Source organism: Zootermopsis nevadensis, unplaced genomic scaffold (genome assembly GCF_977971745.1).
Source record: "Zootermopsis nevadensis isolate Lab colony 2312 unplaced genomic scaffold, Znev_1.0 Znev_ptg000021l, whole genome shotgun sequence".
Classification (NCBI taxonomy): Eukaryota; Metazoa; Arthropoda; class Insecta; order Blattodea; family Termopsidae; genus Zootermopsis; species Zootermopsis nevadensis.
The window spans coordinates 10619436-10638567 of record NW_028259153.1 but is presented as its reverse complement, the minus strand read 5'-3'; the positions used below and the strand labels follow the sequence as shown (position 1 = coordinate 10638567).

The following is a 19132-nucleotide window of genomic DNA, read 5'->3' as shown; positions in this document are numbered from 1 at the left end:
GTTACTGATTATTCAGTGTTTATCATAAAATATATATATTTTTAAATTTCACGTACCCCCGGGGGTATGCGTACCCCAGGTTGAATACCACTGCTATAGTGAACCTTCAAGTTCTATAAAAGGCGGGGAATTTCTTGTCTAGTTGAGGGACTGCTGGCTTTTGAGTTTAAATATGTGGATTTTAATCAGTACTTTGGAATTAATTACAAAAGTAAGCATCCCAATTAGTTCGATAACGCAGTTTATCGGGTGATATTTTTTAGCTTACTGCCCGGACATGAATACAGAAACAACGAAGAAGAAGAAAAAGACAACTGTTAACCTGTTTCATAAATAATTTCCCAGTATCAGACAATACGTCTTGTTAATGCAGTCACTGTTCGGCAGTGTTTGTCGCTAGGAGCAAATGTTCAGCTTAGTGAAAACTAATCCATCTGATCGGTTCACATTTGGAAGGGCACGTGCGTATCTCAGGAGCAGAAGTTAAATCGTATGTTGGAAGATCACCCAAGCAAAAACCAGCGTCTCATGTCTCGCCAAATGACTGATTTTGTAAAAGATAGTTGTTGAGTGATATATGTATGAACCTATTGATTAAGTTAGTAATATTACTAATAAATTGCCATGAAGATTCAGTAAACTGTCCTCCCAACTTGCGGGCCTCGAGTCGTAAACAAGTGTAAATTTGACCGGCGTCTGGGAGAGGTTGAGAACCCCAGGTTTTCAGATAACAGAAAGGTCGCAGGAGACAAGAATGGTGGAGGGGAGGGGGGTAAATGGAGAAGGAGAAGGCAGAATCAAATTAGATTTGGGCTATCGGTTGGCTTATTCGTTTTTATCCATCCATTCGGCCATAACTCGGTTACGACTTTAGCAGCTGATACAGCATCACTAAGACGCGATATTAGAGTTGTTTTGAAAGCAATTCGAACATCAGTAAAGGGTGGACTGGAATCGGTCTGATCTCTAATTTTCTCTTGTGTCACTACATAACATAATAAATGATGTTTGTCGTAGTTAAGAACCGAGTTTACGTGTTGGATGCTATGTATAAGTAACATAACTGCAGCCAAGGAGGGGGTTATTCTTCTGACGTCTCGTATCTCTGCTCCTAAAACCAGAGGAAGGGGGTGATGATGCCGAAAGAGGAACAAGCATGGCGGAAATCCGGTGATGTTTTGTAGGTGCTTTAAAAATAAGATGCCATAAAACGGAACAAAACTGTGACTGTTATTACCATTATTTACGGCCTGTGGAATAATGAGGCTCGATTGAAAGAGGTTTCAAGTGGGGTGGCCTTTGCAGGGATTCCCCTCCTAAGACAGCTGTTTCAGGAGCGGATTCTACGAATCATTTGATTAGGTGGGCTCGAATGTTAACTCCCGTTCACATTTAAATACAATTGTTGAAACACGTGTTGCTAGGGATATTGTTAACATAAGTTCCAAGATTTGTGAGAAAATTGTATTAACAAACATGTTTTCAATAGTGTTATTGGCAAAATTTCTATCCGATGTCGATAAAAATTAAAGTATGGGTAGAAATAAATGTTTCCAGCAATGGTAAGTCCAGTCCACGCCTAAATAACATTGCTGAAAGCATTGTTACAAACATTTGTTTTTTATGTTAAACGAACTAAACTTCTCCCAACTTTGATTTTCGTTTATTATAACAGTGATCACAGTTAATGTTTATAACAGCGTTTTAAGCAATGTTATTTCGGCGAGGACGGGGTTTTATGCTGTTTTTAGGTGGAGTCGTGTTTACTGACTTTGGTGGTTGGAAATGTTTTATTTTACATCGTAATGCAGAACTTAAAAAACTGCCTGATAAACAGCTTGACAATTTGTAGGCCTATTCTAGGCCAGATATTATGGAGAAGGTCAAATAAAGGAGGATCAGGTGGGCAGGGCATGTAGTACACACAAGATAAGTGAGAAATGTATACACAGTGTTTGTCAGGAAACGAAGATGTCACTTGGATATTTCGTCATTGGTGGAAGAATGGTATTAAGATACATTTTAAAAGTATCTTGAAGAACAGCATAGGCGAGTGCGGATTAGATTAATGTAGTTTGGTATATGGTCTGATGATGGACTTATGAAAATGTTGAATTTCTAGACCGGCCGAGAAACTGTTGCCTTCTAATGAAGCGTTTTGCTCCTGATCTGCTGCTTCACAGAATGTATCTTAAGATCCCTGAGTCGGATGTAACATTTCCATATGTTTATTTCAGTGAAATGTTTAGGCCTCACGATTTGAGCTTGTTTATAAAATTTCCAACGTTGTGAAATGCTGTTTAGTAAATTAAAATAGGCATTGCTTAAATTTATGTCTGGGCAAGCATTTGTAGCGGCTGCTCGCTCTGAAACGCAGAACACGTTCTGACGCAGGAAACTGAGATTGTAACTAGGAAATTGATCCAGAACGCGAAAATATATTTAATTCTATTTTCACGTAACTTTTTTTAAAGATGTAAACTGTCTTCTGAGTTGTAGCGCCGTGTAGTCTGGTAGAAGTTTACAAATGTTCCAGAGATCCTTGTTACTTCCATCATCAGAGCGATAATTTGACACGTTGGTTAACTTCTGTCATATTGCAGGGTGCTACACTGCCCTGAAAACCTCAAATCCTACTTGAAACGTGAATTTCTCTTGTTTAGGATAGGGTCCATTGGCGACGTATGCGTACGAAAATTAACCTTACGTTTTCTGTAAAAGCGGGCGTGTGTACTTGATTTTGTTTGATTGTCTTGGCCTTTGATCGTGATACAAATTTCTTATTACTGTACTCTATCCAAAAATTTCTGTTTCTGTTTGAGCCCAGTATCCTACTAGCATTTTCGTTAGTTTCCTCATCTCTGAAGCTTGTAGCAACCCACGTATATTTTCTACTTATTCGACAGTACTCGATCCCATCAGTTGGCATGCCATCGTTAAACAAGTTACGACACAGAAACAAACAAATCCGATTCCGTGGCCTGCAGCGTAGCTATAGTACATGAAAGAGCTCCAGTTTGTTTGCAACCGTTTTAGAAACTTGCGTCACTAGTTTTAATAGTCGCAAAGGTCATGCAATATCAGCAGAGAGATCTGAAGCCACTGTACCATCTTAAATACAGCGTCGCGTTTTCTGGTAAACGTTTGAGGATAGAATTGCCCATACAGTAACCGGGCTTGGAACACAACAGAGTTAAAGCAGCAGAATTAATGTGTGGTGTTTCGACCTCTAACCTTCATGGGTTATGCTGGAATATTCATTAACTCTTTGACAGCTCACCTGATAATACTTAAGAATTTGTCCCAATCGCAAAGAAAACAACTTTTCGCCGGTACACAGATCAGCCCGGTTAATTCTGTTTAAGAAATGATTAGTGTTTACAGTGAGAATACACGTAAATAGAAAATTGAGAGTTATTTGTTGCTGAAGCAGGTGTATGTTGAGTTACCGTTTGGTTTTAATAGTTAAGAATTTTGGGGTTGGGGGGTGTGAATTTTCGAAAAAAGATACTCCTTAAATTTTTGTTTTTGGTTTAGTTAATTACTTGAATTTTGTCAGAAATGGATGGCGAACGTGTTGAAATAGACGGTAATGAAATTTTCTTCTTATCATTCTGATTCCGGTTGTAGACCCACGTGATTTAAAATCCAGGTTACTGTTGTGTCATTATTCTGAACTTCATGAGAATTTAAATCCATGTGATTATACCAGAGTGCTTTGGAATAGAACGTTTATTTTCCCAGTTCCTTAGGTTAGTTTACGACGCTGTTTTGAATACAGAAATGTGATAGTTGGAAAAAGGTCAGAAGACACAGGAAGATAGGTACAACATTTTTTTCGCGGGGATTGTGTAAAGCCTTGAAAACCCTGGCAAGCGTTAGGACCAGGAACTTCGAAAATTAATGAAAAAGTAATTTCCTCTGGGTTTGCTTTCATGCTGAAACTCTTGAGATTTCAGGTTTTCACGGCGGCGAATATGAAAATGTCTTTCTGGGCTGTTGCGCCCTGTAGTCTTGTATAAGTTTACCTACGTTTTAAGAGGTGCTTGCTGTCTCAATCATCAGAGCGATCACCCTGATTACTAAAACTTTTCATCTACTTGAGCAGAGGATATTCAGGTCGCGTCTTTTTAACCAACTAGCCCAAGGTTCCAGTTTTTGGAAACTTGTGTAGGCCTTCCATACCTGCGTTACATTTCTAGTATAGAGTTTAAAAATATCTATCCTCTTGCCACCTCTCGAGTAAATGTTAACGTACTTGGTCGTCGCGTCGTAGCCAGGCTTCAGATTGGCTCTAACCCAGGGATGTGACGCCACGGGTCGTATGTGGCCTATCATGTCGATGTCGTATTTCGTAGTCTCTCTCATTGTAAGAAATAAGACGTAGTTCATAATATGACCGCGTGATTCACTGTAGACCTGTTTATAATTGCATTATTATGAAATAAGTTGGTAACGTCCGTAATCCACACATCTTTAAGATTTTTCAGTTTGTGCGCCATGTAAATGTTCTCCGAATAGAAAAATCTAGATATGAAGTGTAGACTAAACTGAAGGACTGTGTGGCTTTATTTCAACTGGTGTTATCTTTGATGCCACACTAAAAAAATTCAGTGTAGCTGTAAAGTAAAGAATTCAGTTTTAATTCTGTTTTGTTGCTCAATATAAGAACGGATTTTGTGCATTATCCGCTTTCCTATTTATATTTTCATACCGACATATTTTTGCCACTTTTTTAATTTTGTTATTAACGTCAACGGTTGGGACCTAACCCGGACCTTCAGAATGTAATGTTTGTGCGATAACCACAAGGCCATCTTGGTGAGGGGATTTCTGTACATGCTTTTGAACAAGTGAAACGCATTGAAGTGTCATCCCGACCGGTCGGGGGAAAAAAAGTAACTTTTTCTCTGGAACTTCTTCGTAAAATTTCGATCGGAGACTGCAGAATTTTGAATGTTTGGTTTCGTCAGACAAGTCGGAAGGAGTTCGATTCGGTCGGATCCGCTTCCACTGAGGCCACAGCCGAAGTCTGGCGCTGTGCAATCTCGGACTGAAGAAGATTTGCTTGAATCCACGAATCGTCGGCGTAGCTTTTCTTTATGGTTACGGACGCCTACGTGTTTGAAATTGTTAAGATCTTGCACTCAACAGGCGATGAGACGCTAGAGAATTTAATACGCCATTTCAGTTAGCAGGCTGTGAAAAGGGATCTCTTCCCGAAGGTTACCATAGCACAAAGGCTGCTTTATTCATTCAGTATCATGTCGGTGTATCGTTATTTAATATTTTCTTTCCTCATCGTGGTGGGTAAGAAATGGGTTGCTGATAGATAAAAGGCAAATGTTCTGTGATTAAAGATTAATCTTTTGAGGAACAATGGTAACTGTGTACCAGATGCTTTAACGTTCATTGAATTTTGCCCAAAGGATGTATTTATGTATTATATTAATTTTTCTGCATTAACAGCTCTCATTTCAGTAAACATCAGCAGATGCCGTGTATTTTTTAGAGGTAAGGGCCAGAGTATTAAATAGGCTTTTTGTTTTGATAAGTGTCGAGCTTTAAATGGTTAACAGAAAGTTAAGATTGTTATTTCGCTCTGTTGTTTGGCATTTCTATTACCAGTTTATATTAAAACACCTGGGAAATTTTGTGTATTTTCTGTTGTTTTCAAGCCGATGTTCAAACCAGGTACTGCCCGAATGCAAGTTGCATTGCCGATATGGTGAAATTCTGTGTGTTAATTGGGCATTAATTCCAAGGAACCTCAGTACGTATATTTCAAAATTAAAACCTAGACCCTCCAAAATGCGGAACGTAACATGTTTTCTGCGGCAACTGAAATTAAATTTGTGAGGACATCGAAGAATTTTTGGATGGGCTACAAAGGAAACAGACATTGAAAATTTCTAAAGTCGAGATTTAAAAAAAAATTGTAAAATGTGACACCGATTGGATTCAACGTGTTAACAGAATGCAAAGAGATAACTTCCCAGACTAATAAAGAACTGCAAATCACCTGTATTAAGAAACCTAGGACAAACTTAAAAAGACCTTTCGACGGAATGAGGTAGGAGCGGGTCATCACCAAGCAGCCTAATTATTTGACCGCCAGTTGTAGGTTTTGATGATGAACACATGTGCTGGTCTTCCGCTGTCGTGCAGTTGCACTGTGCAATCATCATTTATTGACGATGCAAAATTAAATCTCCTATACACATATGATCTGGTGTACTCCACCTTTCCGTTTTGTGATTGAGATGGGAACCCCCTTTCATTGTTTGGAGTAATTGCGTGTTATATTTAATTTTATGTCTTCCATTCACATCCTTGCCAACTTTTCTCTATACCCACAGACACGTGGCAAACAGTCCGAGTACACACATTTTCTGGTGTGTTGTTTGCTGGTTTGCACCCTACGTTGATCTAGATTATTTTTGTAGTTGGAAATCTGTTATTTGCCAGACAAAAATAACATTAAAGGAACTGGTAGATTGTTGTAAGTTTGGACATGGCCTTCAACTTCGCGCGCACAACTGAAATAAGGCGCTGTAGCAATTTATACATGGCAAAGTTTTATTGTTTGTTTACAAAATGTTATGTAGTGGTTTGTTTTCTGGAGATTCCGAAATCTATTTTGCCTTGGACATTGGCTGTCATCAGATTTTTATGTCCTTCCTGAATTTTCATCAGACCGATGGCAAGCTTATCTGGTTACGATAATGAACGAAGATGGCTGTCTTCTGGGTTGTAGCGCCGTGTAGTCTGGTAGAAGTTTACCAGGGTTTCAAAGGTACTTCCTGCCTCCATTTATCAGGGAGCCATCTTTATACACGCCTCTTTGAGAAACCTCAAATCTTATCGCAGGACATGTTTGTGAGACCGAGAAATTTTATTTCTCGAAGGTATCACCACCTTGTCGAAGGCAATCTGCCGGGTGAGGAGGCTTGCGTGCTCAAATGACCCTTAGGGCTATGCCGGCCTGAGCTTCGGCTCATGGTAGGGTCACCCAAGCCGGACAGGTCTAAGGAGATGCGCTAGACTAAGAGTGATACCCTGGTCCTCCAGGTTGGGGGTTGGGTGTAGGGCTAACAACCTTTCACCTTTAAAAAAAATATGTGTTACGAAAAAATCAACCAAGCCTCGGATCAGGACGGACTCTTTGGCACGACCACGGCAATTGAAAAAGGACATGAGATTTGGTACCTGGAACATTAGGAGCCTCTATAGGGCTGGGGCACTGAAATCAGTGTGTAGGGAATTAGGGAATTATAAGTTAGACTTAGTGGCAGTGCAGGAAGTGCGATGGGAGGGGGAGGGCACGATCCCAGTGGACAATTTTACATTTTTCTATGGAAAGGGGAATGACAATCATCAGCTAGGGACGGGTTTTTTTGTTCATAGCAGAATTAGGGCAGCAGTTAAGAGAGTAGAATTTGTTAGTGACAGGTTGTCTTACGTAATTTTGGAAGGACGTTGGTGCGACATCATTGTCCTTAATGTTCATGCCCCAACTGAAGACAAAAGCGATGATATCAAGGATAGCTTTTATGAAGAATTGGAATCAGTATTTGATACATTTGGCAAGTATCACATGAAAATTCTGCTAGGAGATTTCAATGCAAAAATTGGGAGGGAGGATGTCTTCAAACCCACAATAGGCAGCGAGAGTCTCCATGCACTTAGTAATGATAATGGCGTCAGAGCAGTGACCTTCGCTACGTCAAAAGATTTAATTGTAAAAAGTACAAAATTTCCACACCGTGATGTTCATAAATACACTTGGACTTCCCCAGATGGCAGAACACACAATCAAATAGATCATGTTTTAGTAGATAAGAGAAGGCAGACAAATGTAATTGATGTGAGATCATTCAGAGGAGCAGATTGCGACACTGATCATTATCTGGTGGTAGCAAAAGTGAGGGAGCGGCTTTCAGTAAGTAGACGAACTAAACAAAATTTTGACACAGAAAGATTTGATTTGAAAAAATTAAGTGAGGGAGAGGCAAAGGAACAATATCAAGTTGAAATTTCGAATAGGTTTCAAATTTTAGAGACAAATGAGGATAATGAAAGTGTGGACATCAACAGGGAGTGGGAAAATGTCAGAAACTGCATCAAAATTTCAGCAAAAGAGAAACTAGGATACTACAGGAGAAAGCAAAATAAACCGTGGTTTGATGAAGAATGTTCAAAATTAATAGATCGAAGGAAGCAAACAAAATTTCAATGGTTGCAGAACCCAAACAAAACAAATGCGGATAATCTATGTAACGTGAGACGTGAGGCTAGTAGAACCTTTAGGACTAAGAAAAGGGAATACCTGAAGGGCAAAATTGCTGAACTTGAGACAAATAATAAGGAAAAAAACATCAGAGACCTGTACAGAGGCATTAATAACTTTAAGAAAGGATATCAACCCCAGACTAATTTGGTAAAGGATGATAGTGGCAATTTGCTTGCAGATCCAATAAAAATTGTGAATAGGTGGAAAAATTTCTTTAGCGAGCTCTTAAATGTTCATAATACTGGTGATATTAGACAGATTAAAATGCATACAGCTGAACTGTTGGTGCCAGAACCTAGCTTAGATGAAGTGGAACTAGCCATTGGGAAGTTGAAAAGTTATAAATCTCCAGGAATTGATCAGATTCCGGCCGAATTAATTAAAGCAGGTGGCAAAGGGTTGCATATGAGGATCCATAAGCTTATTCAGTTAATTTGGGATAAGGAAGAGATGCCACATCAATGGAAGGAATCCATAATTATTCCTATTTATAAGAAGGGGGACAAGACTGAGTGTGGTAATTACCGAGGAATATCGCTGCTATCAACCTCATACAAAATTCTATCCAACATTCTTTTGGCAAGATTAACCCCATATGCGAATGAAATTATTGGGGATCATCAGTGTGGGTTCAGACGAAACAGATCAACGATTGATCAGATCTTTTGCATTCGTCAGATACTAGAGAAAAAATGGGAGTTCGGTGGGACTGTACATCAGTTATTTATAGATTTCAAAAAAGCCTATGACTCTGTGAAGAGAGAAGTGCTATATAATATTCTTATTGAATTTGGTATACCAAAGAAGCTAGTGGGTCTAATAAAAATGTGCTTAAATGAAACCTGCAGCAAAATTCGAGTAGGTAAATATGTATCTGAGACATTCCTCATCAAGAACGGTCTAAAACAAGGAGATGCTTTGTCTCCCTTGCTCTTTAACTTTGCGCTAGAATACGCCATCAGGAAGGTCCAAGGTAGGCAGGAGGGTTTGCAATTGAACGGGACACATCAGCTATTGGCATATGCTGATGATGTTAATTTATTGGGGGACGATATAAATACAATAAAGAGGAACGCAGAAGTTTTACTAGAGGCTGGTAGACAAGTGGGGCTGGAAGTAAATTCAGAAAAAACTAAGTACATGTTAGTATCTCGTCATCAGAAGACAGGCGGGCAAAATTATCTTAGGGTAGCTAATAAATCCTTTGAAAGGGTTACAAAGTTCAAATATTTGGGAACAACAATAACAAATCAAAATGATACTTGTGAGGAAGTTAGGAGGAGACTAAATTCCGGAAATGCTTGCTACTTCTCAGTCCAAAATATTTTGTCTTCCCGTCTGATTTCTAAGAACCTGAAAATTAAAGTATACAAAACAATAATCTTGCCTGTTGTTTTGTATGGGTGCGAAACATGGTCTCTCACTCAGAGGGAGGAACACAGATTGCAGGTGTTTGAGAATCGGGTGTTGAGGAGGATATTTGGGCCTAAGAGGGAAGACGATGGGGCGTGGAGAAAACTGCACAATGACGAGCTTAAAAATCTGTACTGCTCCCCCAGTATTGTGAGGGTGATTAAGTCGAGAAGAGTGAGATGGGCGGGACATGTAGCGCGCATGGATGGGACAAGAGGTGTGCACCGGGTACTGGTTGGGAAACCTGAAGGGAAGAGACCGCTGGGGAGACCTAGACGTAGATGGGAGGATAATCTCAGGCGGGATCTATGGGAGATAGGAGTTGAAGGAAACTGGATTTTGTTGGCCCAGGACAGGGTCCGGTGGAGGGCTTTGGTTAATTCGGTGATGAACCTTCGGGTTCGGTAAGCCATCTAGTTAGTTAGTTAGTTATAGTTTAATTCTGCGTGACTCAGAGAAGTGTATATCTCTTAAGAATTTCTGCCAAAATGGGCAGTTATTGTTTTATTCATATTTTCGGGTTAGTCCATTGGAATTTTTTGGAAAAGTGGCGCTCGGATACGTTTTTCTCCGAGTATTTCAATTTTCCACTATTGTCATTCCACCATTGCTCCATATTCAGTCTTACATCACTTGGACAGTGGGGTCGTTAACGGTCCAGTTAGGCAGAAACTCAGTATCGACCCATCGCATCAGAAAATTGCTCATGTTTGCAATAGCACAGCACAATTCAGAGTTAATCTAGCCAAAACAATAATACCGCATTTCACATTGTTGTTTTACTCAGATAGGAAGGCGTGTTGGCCTGAATATAAAGTGGAATTTATAAATATTTGTTTGATTTGTATATGCTGAAGTGCAGCTGCACAGCATACGATAATCTGTGTTGTCTTGGCCTTCACAGTATTTCATCCGGTCCACGATTGTTAAAAGAATGTTTTAGAAGTTCGGTATCGTTGTGTGAATTTCGTGTGCAAATAGTCAGCAGAATATCTATTTTCTGGTTCAGCTGTCTTCGGGCGGGTTTGGGCGTGTCGTAAGATATAATTGAAGACAATGTATGCTTGCCTTCATTGTGTTCTTCGTAGAGCAGTGATATGCTTCACATGTAAGACGCGAGCTTTATGGCAACAGACGTCAAGAATCAAAGACTGCAACACACGTTATGAACTGCAACAGTAAGTGTTACAGGTCACTTGAAATCAGAGCTGTTACACGAATAATATATTAATTTTATCCTTACAACTTAATGTATAATTTGCGCCTAAATAACTTTAAACTATAAATTGTAGTGTATTTGTTAATTTTATGTCTGTCTGAAAGATTCGGACATTTGGTAGTCGAGTGGCCTGGTTTAACGCTTCGTAAGTCGCCAAATAGCAACATTTTACATTCCATTGTATATATACAGCAAGTCTGGAATGTCGTTTTCATTCCAATGTCACTGGTTTCCATTGAATAGCAGAGGCTAATGGAAGCAGTTGTAGTGTTAAGTAATTACGTGCAATGAATTTTTCTAGTTTAGGAGGGTAGTTGTCATGGTTTATACTAGCACAGCATTGGAAGTTTGAGTAGACAGTGTTTGTATCAGATTCTTTCATGTCACTATAATAGTCCATTATTTTTCATGTTCTGTTCTTATCAATTAAGGCTTAATTAAAACGACAATTTTCCGTAAGGATACCATTTTCTGCAAGAATTGTCACTTCAAAATGTTCTAAATTAATTGCTGAAAATCTTGTTTCTGTGTTAAAAAAACAACTTTTCTCTCTCTCTCTTTCAATAGTTACAATGGGCCTACGGTCTCCAGGAAAGACCTCTCCCATCCGAGGTCGCACTATGAAAGAGTACGAAGAACAGTTGTCCCAGCTAAGGAAAGAGAATTTCAATCTGAAGCTGCGAATATATTTCTTAGAAGAAAGAATGGGTCGCATGAATGGTCCTGATGACAAAGAGGATGCTGTGAAAAAGAATATTGAATTGAAGGTAAAGTGTTGTTTTTTATGAAGTCAATTTTTTTCTGTTGTTTGACCAGGTAATATAACAACTTAAAAGAAACATGAAAATATTATAATTTTATGGCTGATGACCAGATATATAAAACTGCATTAAACACACACAACATACTTACCTTTCACAGTATTATTGTTTTACAGCCTGAAATTGTAAGTCGTTGTGTATGTGCAACACACATCACAAAATAAATGCATCCACAGTCCCTTTCATTTTTTTATTATTATCTCTTGTCTGCAAATGGACCAGACCTTGGCATGTTTGTAAATTTGAGTGGCCTGCTATGGGACATGATCATAGCAACATTATTTTTTAGAAAGTTTGTTATAAATACAGTATTTACTAATACCCTTTCCCCAACATAACCAAAATATTTTAGATTTAATCTAAGATATTATAATGGTATCATTGTATATTGTTGTCAGTCATTAGAATTATAGAAAGTTTACGCATTGTATGTGTTAGGTGGAAGCGGAGTCTCTGAGGAAAGAGGTATCAGATAAACAGGGTCTGCTATGTCAGGCCTCCAAAGCTATGGACCTCATGGAGGAACAACATCAGAAGGAGTTAAAGAATATCGGGCAGGAAAAGGACTTAGAAAAAGGGATATTGGAGTCGCGAATACAAGAGCTGGAGACTGTAAGTTTAAAGTGTTATTGAATATTCTGAAGTCCGTGTTTTATCACCACATTCATTGTTCCCGTGGTGTCTGTGTTAAATAATGTTGTCCCCTTCACTATCTTGGACTGGCAAACGCTGAGAATCCTTCACTCCATGTTCTCGTATACAATGTCATTAAGAGAATTTGTGTGTTCTGTAAATAAATTATCTTCATGTAATTATAAATCTTTTACATCTTAAACCTTACAGAATTTATGATAAATTGATATGTTTTAATTGTTTGTGCTAGAAAGTACATTGAATGCAAACATTGCTTAATATGAGTCACACCCATTTCCTCAAGATTTATTATTTAGTTCTTATTAATTGTGCAGAACCTGCAAAAGAATACAGATAACCAGCAAACCTAGTTGTTTGTGACCATTTATTAATTTTCCTCTACAGGCTCTGAAAGAACATGAGAACAAACTTAAAGACCCACATTATTATAAACTCGAAGACTCTGCATCATTTATAACTGATGCATTTGGACTTCGTACGACAAATACTTGTATAGATCACCACACTCGTGAAGAAGTAAAAACATTACAGCAGCATATTGAAGAATTAGAAGCACAAGTAAGTTATGAAAGTTTGTCTAAGAAACAGATGTCATTAAATTAATTCCAGTTTATTCTTTTTTGTATAATTTCTTATTTTCATCGTTAAGTACTAAAAGTGAAGTGAGACACACGTATGCAAAACATTCTTGTCCATTGGTCTTACCTTTTGTTTTGCAATGCAGTGCTGGTAGCATTTTCAGCTTTAAGGCAGTATGTGGCAGAGAAGAAATTTGGTACCGTACAGATTGGAATGTGTTTGCTGTCTCAGTATGACTTTTGTCTTATTCACAGTTCTTAAAACTATACATTTTATAAGATTTGCAATTATTAGTATATCCATCACTCAAATCCAGATGTGTCCACTATGACTGATAGTTTTTGTGATATTCAGCTCCTACTGGCAAATGCAGGGACAGTACCAAAACCAGATTCACTGTTCTAATATTTTCCATCAATGAACAGAAAAGAAGTAGAACATACACCGTTTAAGAAAAATGTGAGATGACGTACGTAAAGTGGGGTTGAATGTGTCATGTTGGTCTTCTGGGTTGTAACACCATGTAGACAGATAGATACCGACGGTTTGGAGAAACATGGCAAATTTACCTACAAGTCTGCATTGTGTTACAACCCAGAAGACCATCATTGACAAAAACATGTTCAGTAGTCCGCTGTGCCCATGTTTATCTTTACACATTGCTGTTAGTTAAAAGAAGTGAGATTTGATGTTCTCAGCTGACGAGTATGAAGATAGTTGTCTTTTGGGATGTTGCACTGTGTGGTGTAGTGTGTATCTACAGTCAACAGACCAGGAGAAAAGCCCTGCTAGGAATGTGATATACGTGCATGCGCAAGATTTCGCAGTGAGTGACGATCTGTCCTAAAAGCGTTTGTTCCCCAACCACTGAACGAACAACAAACGACAGGTTTTCATGTGCTCGGATGTATATAGCTTTAAGATTACCTCACAGTGATTTAATCTAGAATATTATGATAACACCTACAGAACACATTAGAGGTGCACTCACTACACGCCACTCTTAACTGCGTGATGTTTTCAGTCTGTGTGTAGTAGTGTAAAACTCTGACATATCAAACTTCCCACCAATAGCAGCCCTCCAGTCCACTTGATAGTAAACATTCCCCCTGCACCGCCCCAGGAACGACTTCCCTCCGCAGGGCTTTTCTCCTGGTCTGTGGACAGTACCAGTTACATGGTGCAACATTTCAAATACAGATAATAAAATTTACTGTGTTTTGTCTTATCCTCTTCCTGTTCATTTAGCATTGTTTCCAATCAATACAGGTCAATAAATGAAACATAATCTGTTTTCGCAATTAACTCCTCAGCAAAAGGTTTTATTCATAGTTCTTTTCCTGTGCATAATATTTTCTCATTGTAACAACAGTTTAGTATATTTCTGTGTGTTATTTTCTGTGTTCTGATGTGCATAGGTTCAACAACTGGAATGCACCTTGCAAGAAGAAGAAATTCGTTCAAATCAGTTAGAGGCTGATCTGCAGGAAGCGCAGCAGGAAGTTGAGCGCGTTGGTGTACGTTGTCAAGGGCTTGAATTTGAACTGAAACAGCGTGACAATAAATTAGAAGACTTGGTGCAGGAATTGGAGCACAGAGGACAGGATCTGGCAGGTTGTAATCTGCGAATAAGGACACTGGAAGAAGCGCTAAGTGCCAAAGAGCCTGAAATTCAGATCAAGGTATAATGCATTTCAAAGATGTTGGTGTACTTAAATGCTACAAATGAATTGGTTTCTAACAAGCAATTAATTGTGTTCAAGAAAGATGCGGATTACGTGTCAGAATGTTTTTAGTTTATTTTTCATAAAATTAATTCCTGCTTTGCAAGACAAATGCAGTAAATTGTCTATTGAAATACCCAGTTTTTTGTTTGTATTATATAGTCTATAGAAATATCTATGAAGCCATAATTTTCTAGCAAGCAGTGAACTTAAAATTATGGCCAGCAAACACTTCTTGCAACTTGAGGAGTCTTGTCATTGGTTTATTTTGAGTAATTTATTTACATTTCTGACTGCAGGTGCAAGAATTGTGTGAACGAGATCGTATTATTGAAGAAAAACAGAGTCAGATTGAACAGCAAAACAAAGTTCTTGTGGAAATTCAGATCACACTAGATGAAAAACAGCGGCAGATTGAAGCTTTGAGATCGTCGCTTGTAGCCCGCGATTCGTCTATCGCAGACTTGGAAGGCCGGCTTGCCAAGGCAAAGACTAATGCTCGTAATCTAGAGGCAAAACTGGATGCTTCAGTTCATGAAGCAAATCGACTTCGAGAAGAGGTAATATACTTTATTAATATTTTGTATTATTTATGTAATATGCCAAATTATATACTTGTTTCTGCTCCTTGATATTTTTTTTTATTATAATGTCCCATAAAAGAAAGTGTAATTTAAGTGAAAAGTGTCGTTTCCATAGCTGTTTTAAATGTAAGGTCATTAATTTTTCAGCTTGAAACTTTCAAAGCTCAGCAGAAGCGCGCTAACAATCGCAGTCGAGAACATTTGCAACAAGGACTTGATTTACTTTCACCTCTTAGGCGTAGAAGCAGCAACCTCTCTAGTGCATCAGATGGAAAAACGTCTCCCAGAAGATGGGGTCATCGAAGTTCTGAAGAGGATGGAACCGTTAGGAACCGATTGTTGGAATTAAGAGAGAGGGAGGAAAAGTTGATTGTTGAAGAGAGCCAGCAGGTATTGAGAAAACAACATGAAAGAGTTCGACAGGAAGCTAATTCTTTGAAAGAGAAAGTGAAGGAGTTAGAGTCTTGTTGGCAGAATGCTGAGTGCAAACTTCAGGAGACTGAAAAGAAAATGAAAGATGTAGAAGGTAAATTGAAAAAGGTTGAGGAAGATTATCTTAAAGCTTGCCAGGCAATTAAAAGTTTCATGAAGCGGACAAAGGATATGGGCCGAGAAATTGAACAGCTCAGAAGTGATGTAAAGAAGAAAGATTCACGTATTTGTGACCTGGTGTCAGAGGTGAATGAATTGCAGGATGCCTGCAACAAAGCCAACTGGGAAGCTCATCAACTGCAAGCGCAGGCTCGGGTGCAGGGTGGTTGTGGGATGCCAGGTGCATTTGAAGACGTCCGTGACATGACTGAGGAGGAGAATGAGGTATGAATGCTTATTACGTGCAGGGATTTGTATGCTGTCACTTCATAGCTTACACGTGATTCTTCTATTATTTTGGGATATAAATTGCATGATAATAGCTTTTCTCTATCCTGTTATGACCTGAGAGTATAAATAATATAATTAGCATAAAGAGCTGTTTGTTCTTCAGTGTCTTGCATGAAATGCAACTGTAATTTCACCATCATGTACTGTAATTATTTTTAGTTCTGTGCCAACAAAATTCAGAACCATTATTTTTCACGTGCTTCTGCATTTAAGATCATGAGAGACAGCTTTGTTTCCATGCTTGTTTGAAACATAACTTTGCTTTTAGTACTTGTGTTCTTAAACTTAATTGGAATTCTTTGTTTAAAAGACAAATTTTATTAAGCTGATTTACTACCATGTAGGAATGAATTTCATTGTTCAGTTTGAAAGCATTATGTTGCTTATTGAATTTTAGCTCGCAGTCTAGACTAGATTTAAGTATTGCACTTGACTAATGTGCAATGCATCAGTGGGACAGTTTCTTACAACAAAATGCAATTCACATAATTTCTTTATTACATTTTTGTACATTTTTTATAAAATTGAAGACTGGTATGAAAAAATATACAAATTTAATTAGCTTATTTTTGTGGTCATTCTTTGTAGGTTTTAATTATCCTTCAGGTTATAACTCTGTCCCATTTTTCCAAGTGTATGTTGGGACTTGAGACTGAAGGAACTGGGTATCGTGAATTTTGTGCCATAATAAGAATATGACCTTAATGTGTCAGTGAACTACTTGCCCACTTTGACCAGAGGTGGACATTTATTAAAATTTTAGGGACCATTCAAAATATTTGGGGAACATCATAGAGTAGCATCTAAATCTTACAGGTATATATAACAAAAAATCTGTTTTTTTATTGAAGGATATAGTTGTTGCTTGTATTAGTACTGTATTCACATAAATATGTTAAAATATAAGAAGCGCGGGTCTGTACTTCTGAATAGCAACTGAAGAGAATGAAGTCCATGTTGATCACATTATATATTGACCTCAGACAGAGAATATAATCTTCAGTATTAAGTGGACATTAGATCAATATGATAGGAAGGATTTTAACATTTAACCCAGCTGTAAAAATGTAGAAATAGCTCATTTGAAGCTAACTGTGTCTAGAGCATATGTTTGTATTAAGAATTAGAAGACTTTGAGGTGCTGCTAATGCATAATAATAAATATATAGTACATAGTGTTTTAAAACTTACTGATATAATGAAAATAAAATGTAAAGACAGAAAAGTGCACCCAACATCCTAATGCCCTCATCACTTGAGTACATATTCATAATTTTATTTCAGTTTGAATAAAAATAACAGCCTAACCCAAGAGTCTTTCATCAAACATAACAGCCGCTTTACGGAATGTTCCATTTATTATGACATCGTTCATGACAGATGCCTATGGTTTTCAATTAGTAGTAATATTTGTATTAATATGCTCTGTGATGTAACTCACATGTTATTAGCAGGTGTTTGAAATGACTGTCATGTTTGACACCTGATGGACATGTTGACAAATTTTATGTTCTTATGGTTAATATTACAATAGTGTGTATTCTTTGTTTTCTGTTTTGCCCTTTATGTTTGTATTGATGCAGTAAGCAGGACAGGAGCTGTAGCATTCTGAGATGGTCTTGAGTTGTCAGAATCTACAATGTTTGTCTGCAGTAGCATTTGCTTTTCTTTTCTTGACATAATGAAAATGCATGAGCAACGAACGTGGCCTCTTTTCCGGTCCATCTTCGTATGTGCTGTTGACTTTGCAACTATTTTGATTCCTTCCCGTTATCTATTTGTCCAGTATTTTTTTCACCATCATTTTGAAGTACTTAATCTCATTAACTTTGTCTTCTGCATTTTTGTTACTAAATGTTTGCATGGAATTCAACAAAGTGTCTGGTTGATTTAACAATGATTTAATTCGAGGATTTCTGTAAGCAAGTTTTAATGTGTCTATAAACAACAGATGCTCATAAACAGCACTTTGAAATACTGATGTACAGTTTTATAATCTTCATTATCTATCCTTCACTTCTCCAGACTGTAAAGCATATTAAAATATTAATAGATTTTACTAAGTCACTCAAGTAAACCTTTGTAAAGAAGTGCCCCGGGCAACCGCAGAACAGCTACTCTGAACTTCTTGTATATCTAAACTTTTTACATGGGTGTTAAGAATGCTTATGGAACAGTGGAGACCATGTTTAGCATTTGCTGTGTTTTGAGTAAGTTTTATTTTCAAAGTATTTAGACTGTAGGTACATCAGTTTCATTAGCAGTCAGAATCTCCAAGAGTGATGTGATGGGAAGAGTTCTCTCTTCTCCCTGACTTCAGTGATCAGTGGGGATACTTAAAAATAGTAGTGGGATGGATCTAACTTAAAAATAAAGACAAATATTATGTGATAATGTGTTTTGAAGCTTATGTATTTATACTACCTACATAGCATTGACTTTTAAGAATTCCAATTGGTTTTGGGGTTCAGGGCCTCATAAAATGTGGCATCTTTATTTTATTAGACTGCTGAAAATTACTACAATGCTACGGCCAATAAGCTGGATGCCACTTTGTAGCAATTACTTGAATTGTTGTGTTTGTTGTTCAGCGATTGTGGGCAGAAGTGGAGGACAAGAACAAGAAATTGGCTCATGTAACAAAGGAAAGAGATAATTTATCTACTGAGATGGAGAAACAGGTTCAAGTAAGTTATTTTTCTATTATATATTATAGAATAAGATTTTAAATTGTTACTGTGACTAAATGCAGTGAAGTATTTTCAGCAATGAGAGCCATCTAGGGTCAGTTGTCCTGTCTGTTTTTCTTTGGTTTTTTCTCATCGCTTCATGTAAGAGCCAGTGCTCTTACCATTCTGAATTCCTCAACATTAGCTACAAAGTTACTGAAATCTGTGGGTTGTTAGAGTACAATTACAGTGTTTTATCAACTTGCCACACAAGTGTTCAGAACAATGTTAGGA

General features: G+C 37.8%; 1 protein-coding gene across 4 annotated transcripts in view; it reads left to right on the top strand.

Moving 5' to 3' along the window:
* LOC110827140 (uncharacterized) overlaps positions 1-19132 on the top strand; it is a 68793-nt gene that overhangs the window by 36209 nt on the left and 13452 nt on the right. For 3 of the 4 annotated variants that reach the window (XM_087353178.1, XM_087353177.1, XM_087353176.1), the window contains exons 3-9: positions 11493-11692; positions 12185-12358; positions 12785-12958; positions 14398-14661; positions 15003-15263; positions 15435-16103; positions 18761-18856. In XM_087353178.1, coding sequence (XP_087209304.1) covers positions 11493-11692; positions 12185-12358; positions 12785-12958; positions 14398-14661; positions 15003-15263; positions 15435-16103; positions 18761-18856 — 1838 coding nt within the window. Of the gene's footprint in view, positions 1-10856; positions 10885-11492; positions 11693-12184; positions 12359-12784; positions 12959-14397; positions 14662-15002; positions 15264-15434; positions 16104-18760; positions 18857-19132 lie in introns of those variants that run through there. The other variant, XM_087353179.1, reaches the window with a different exon arrangement.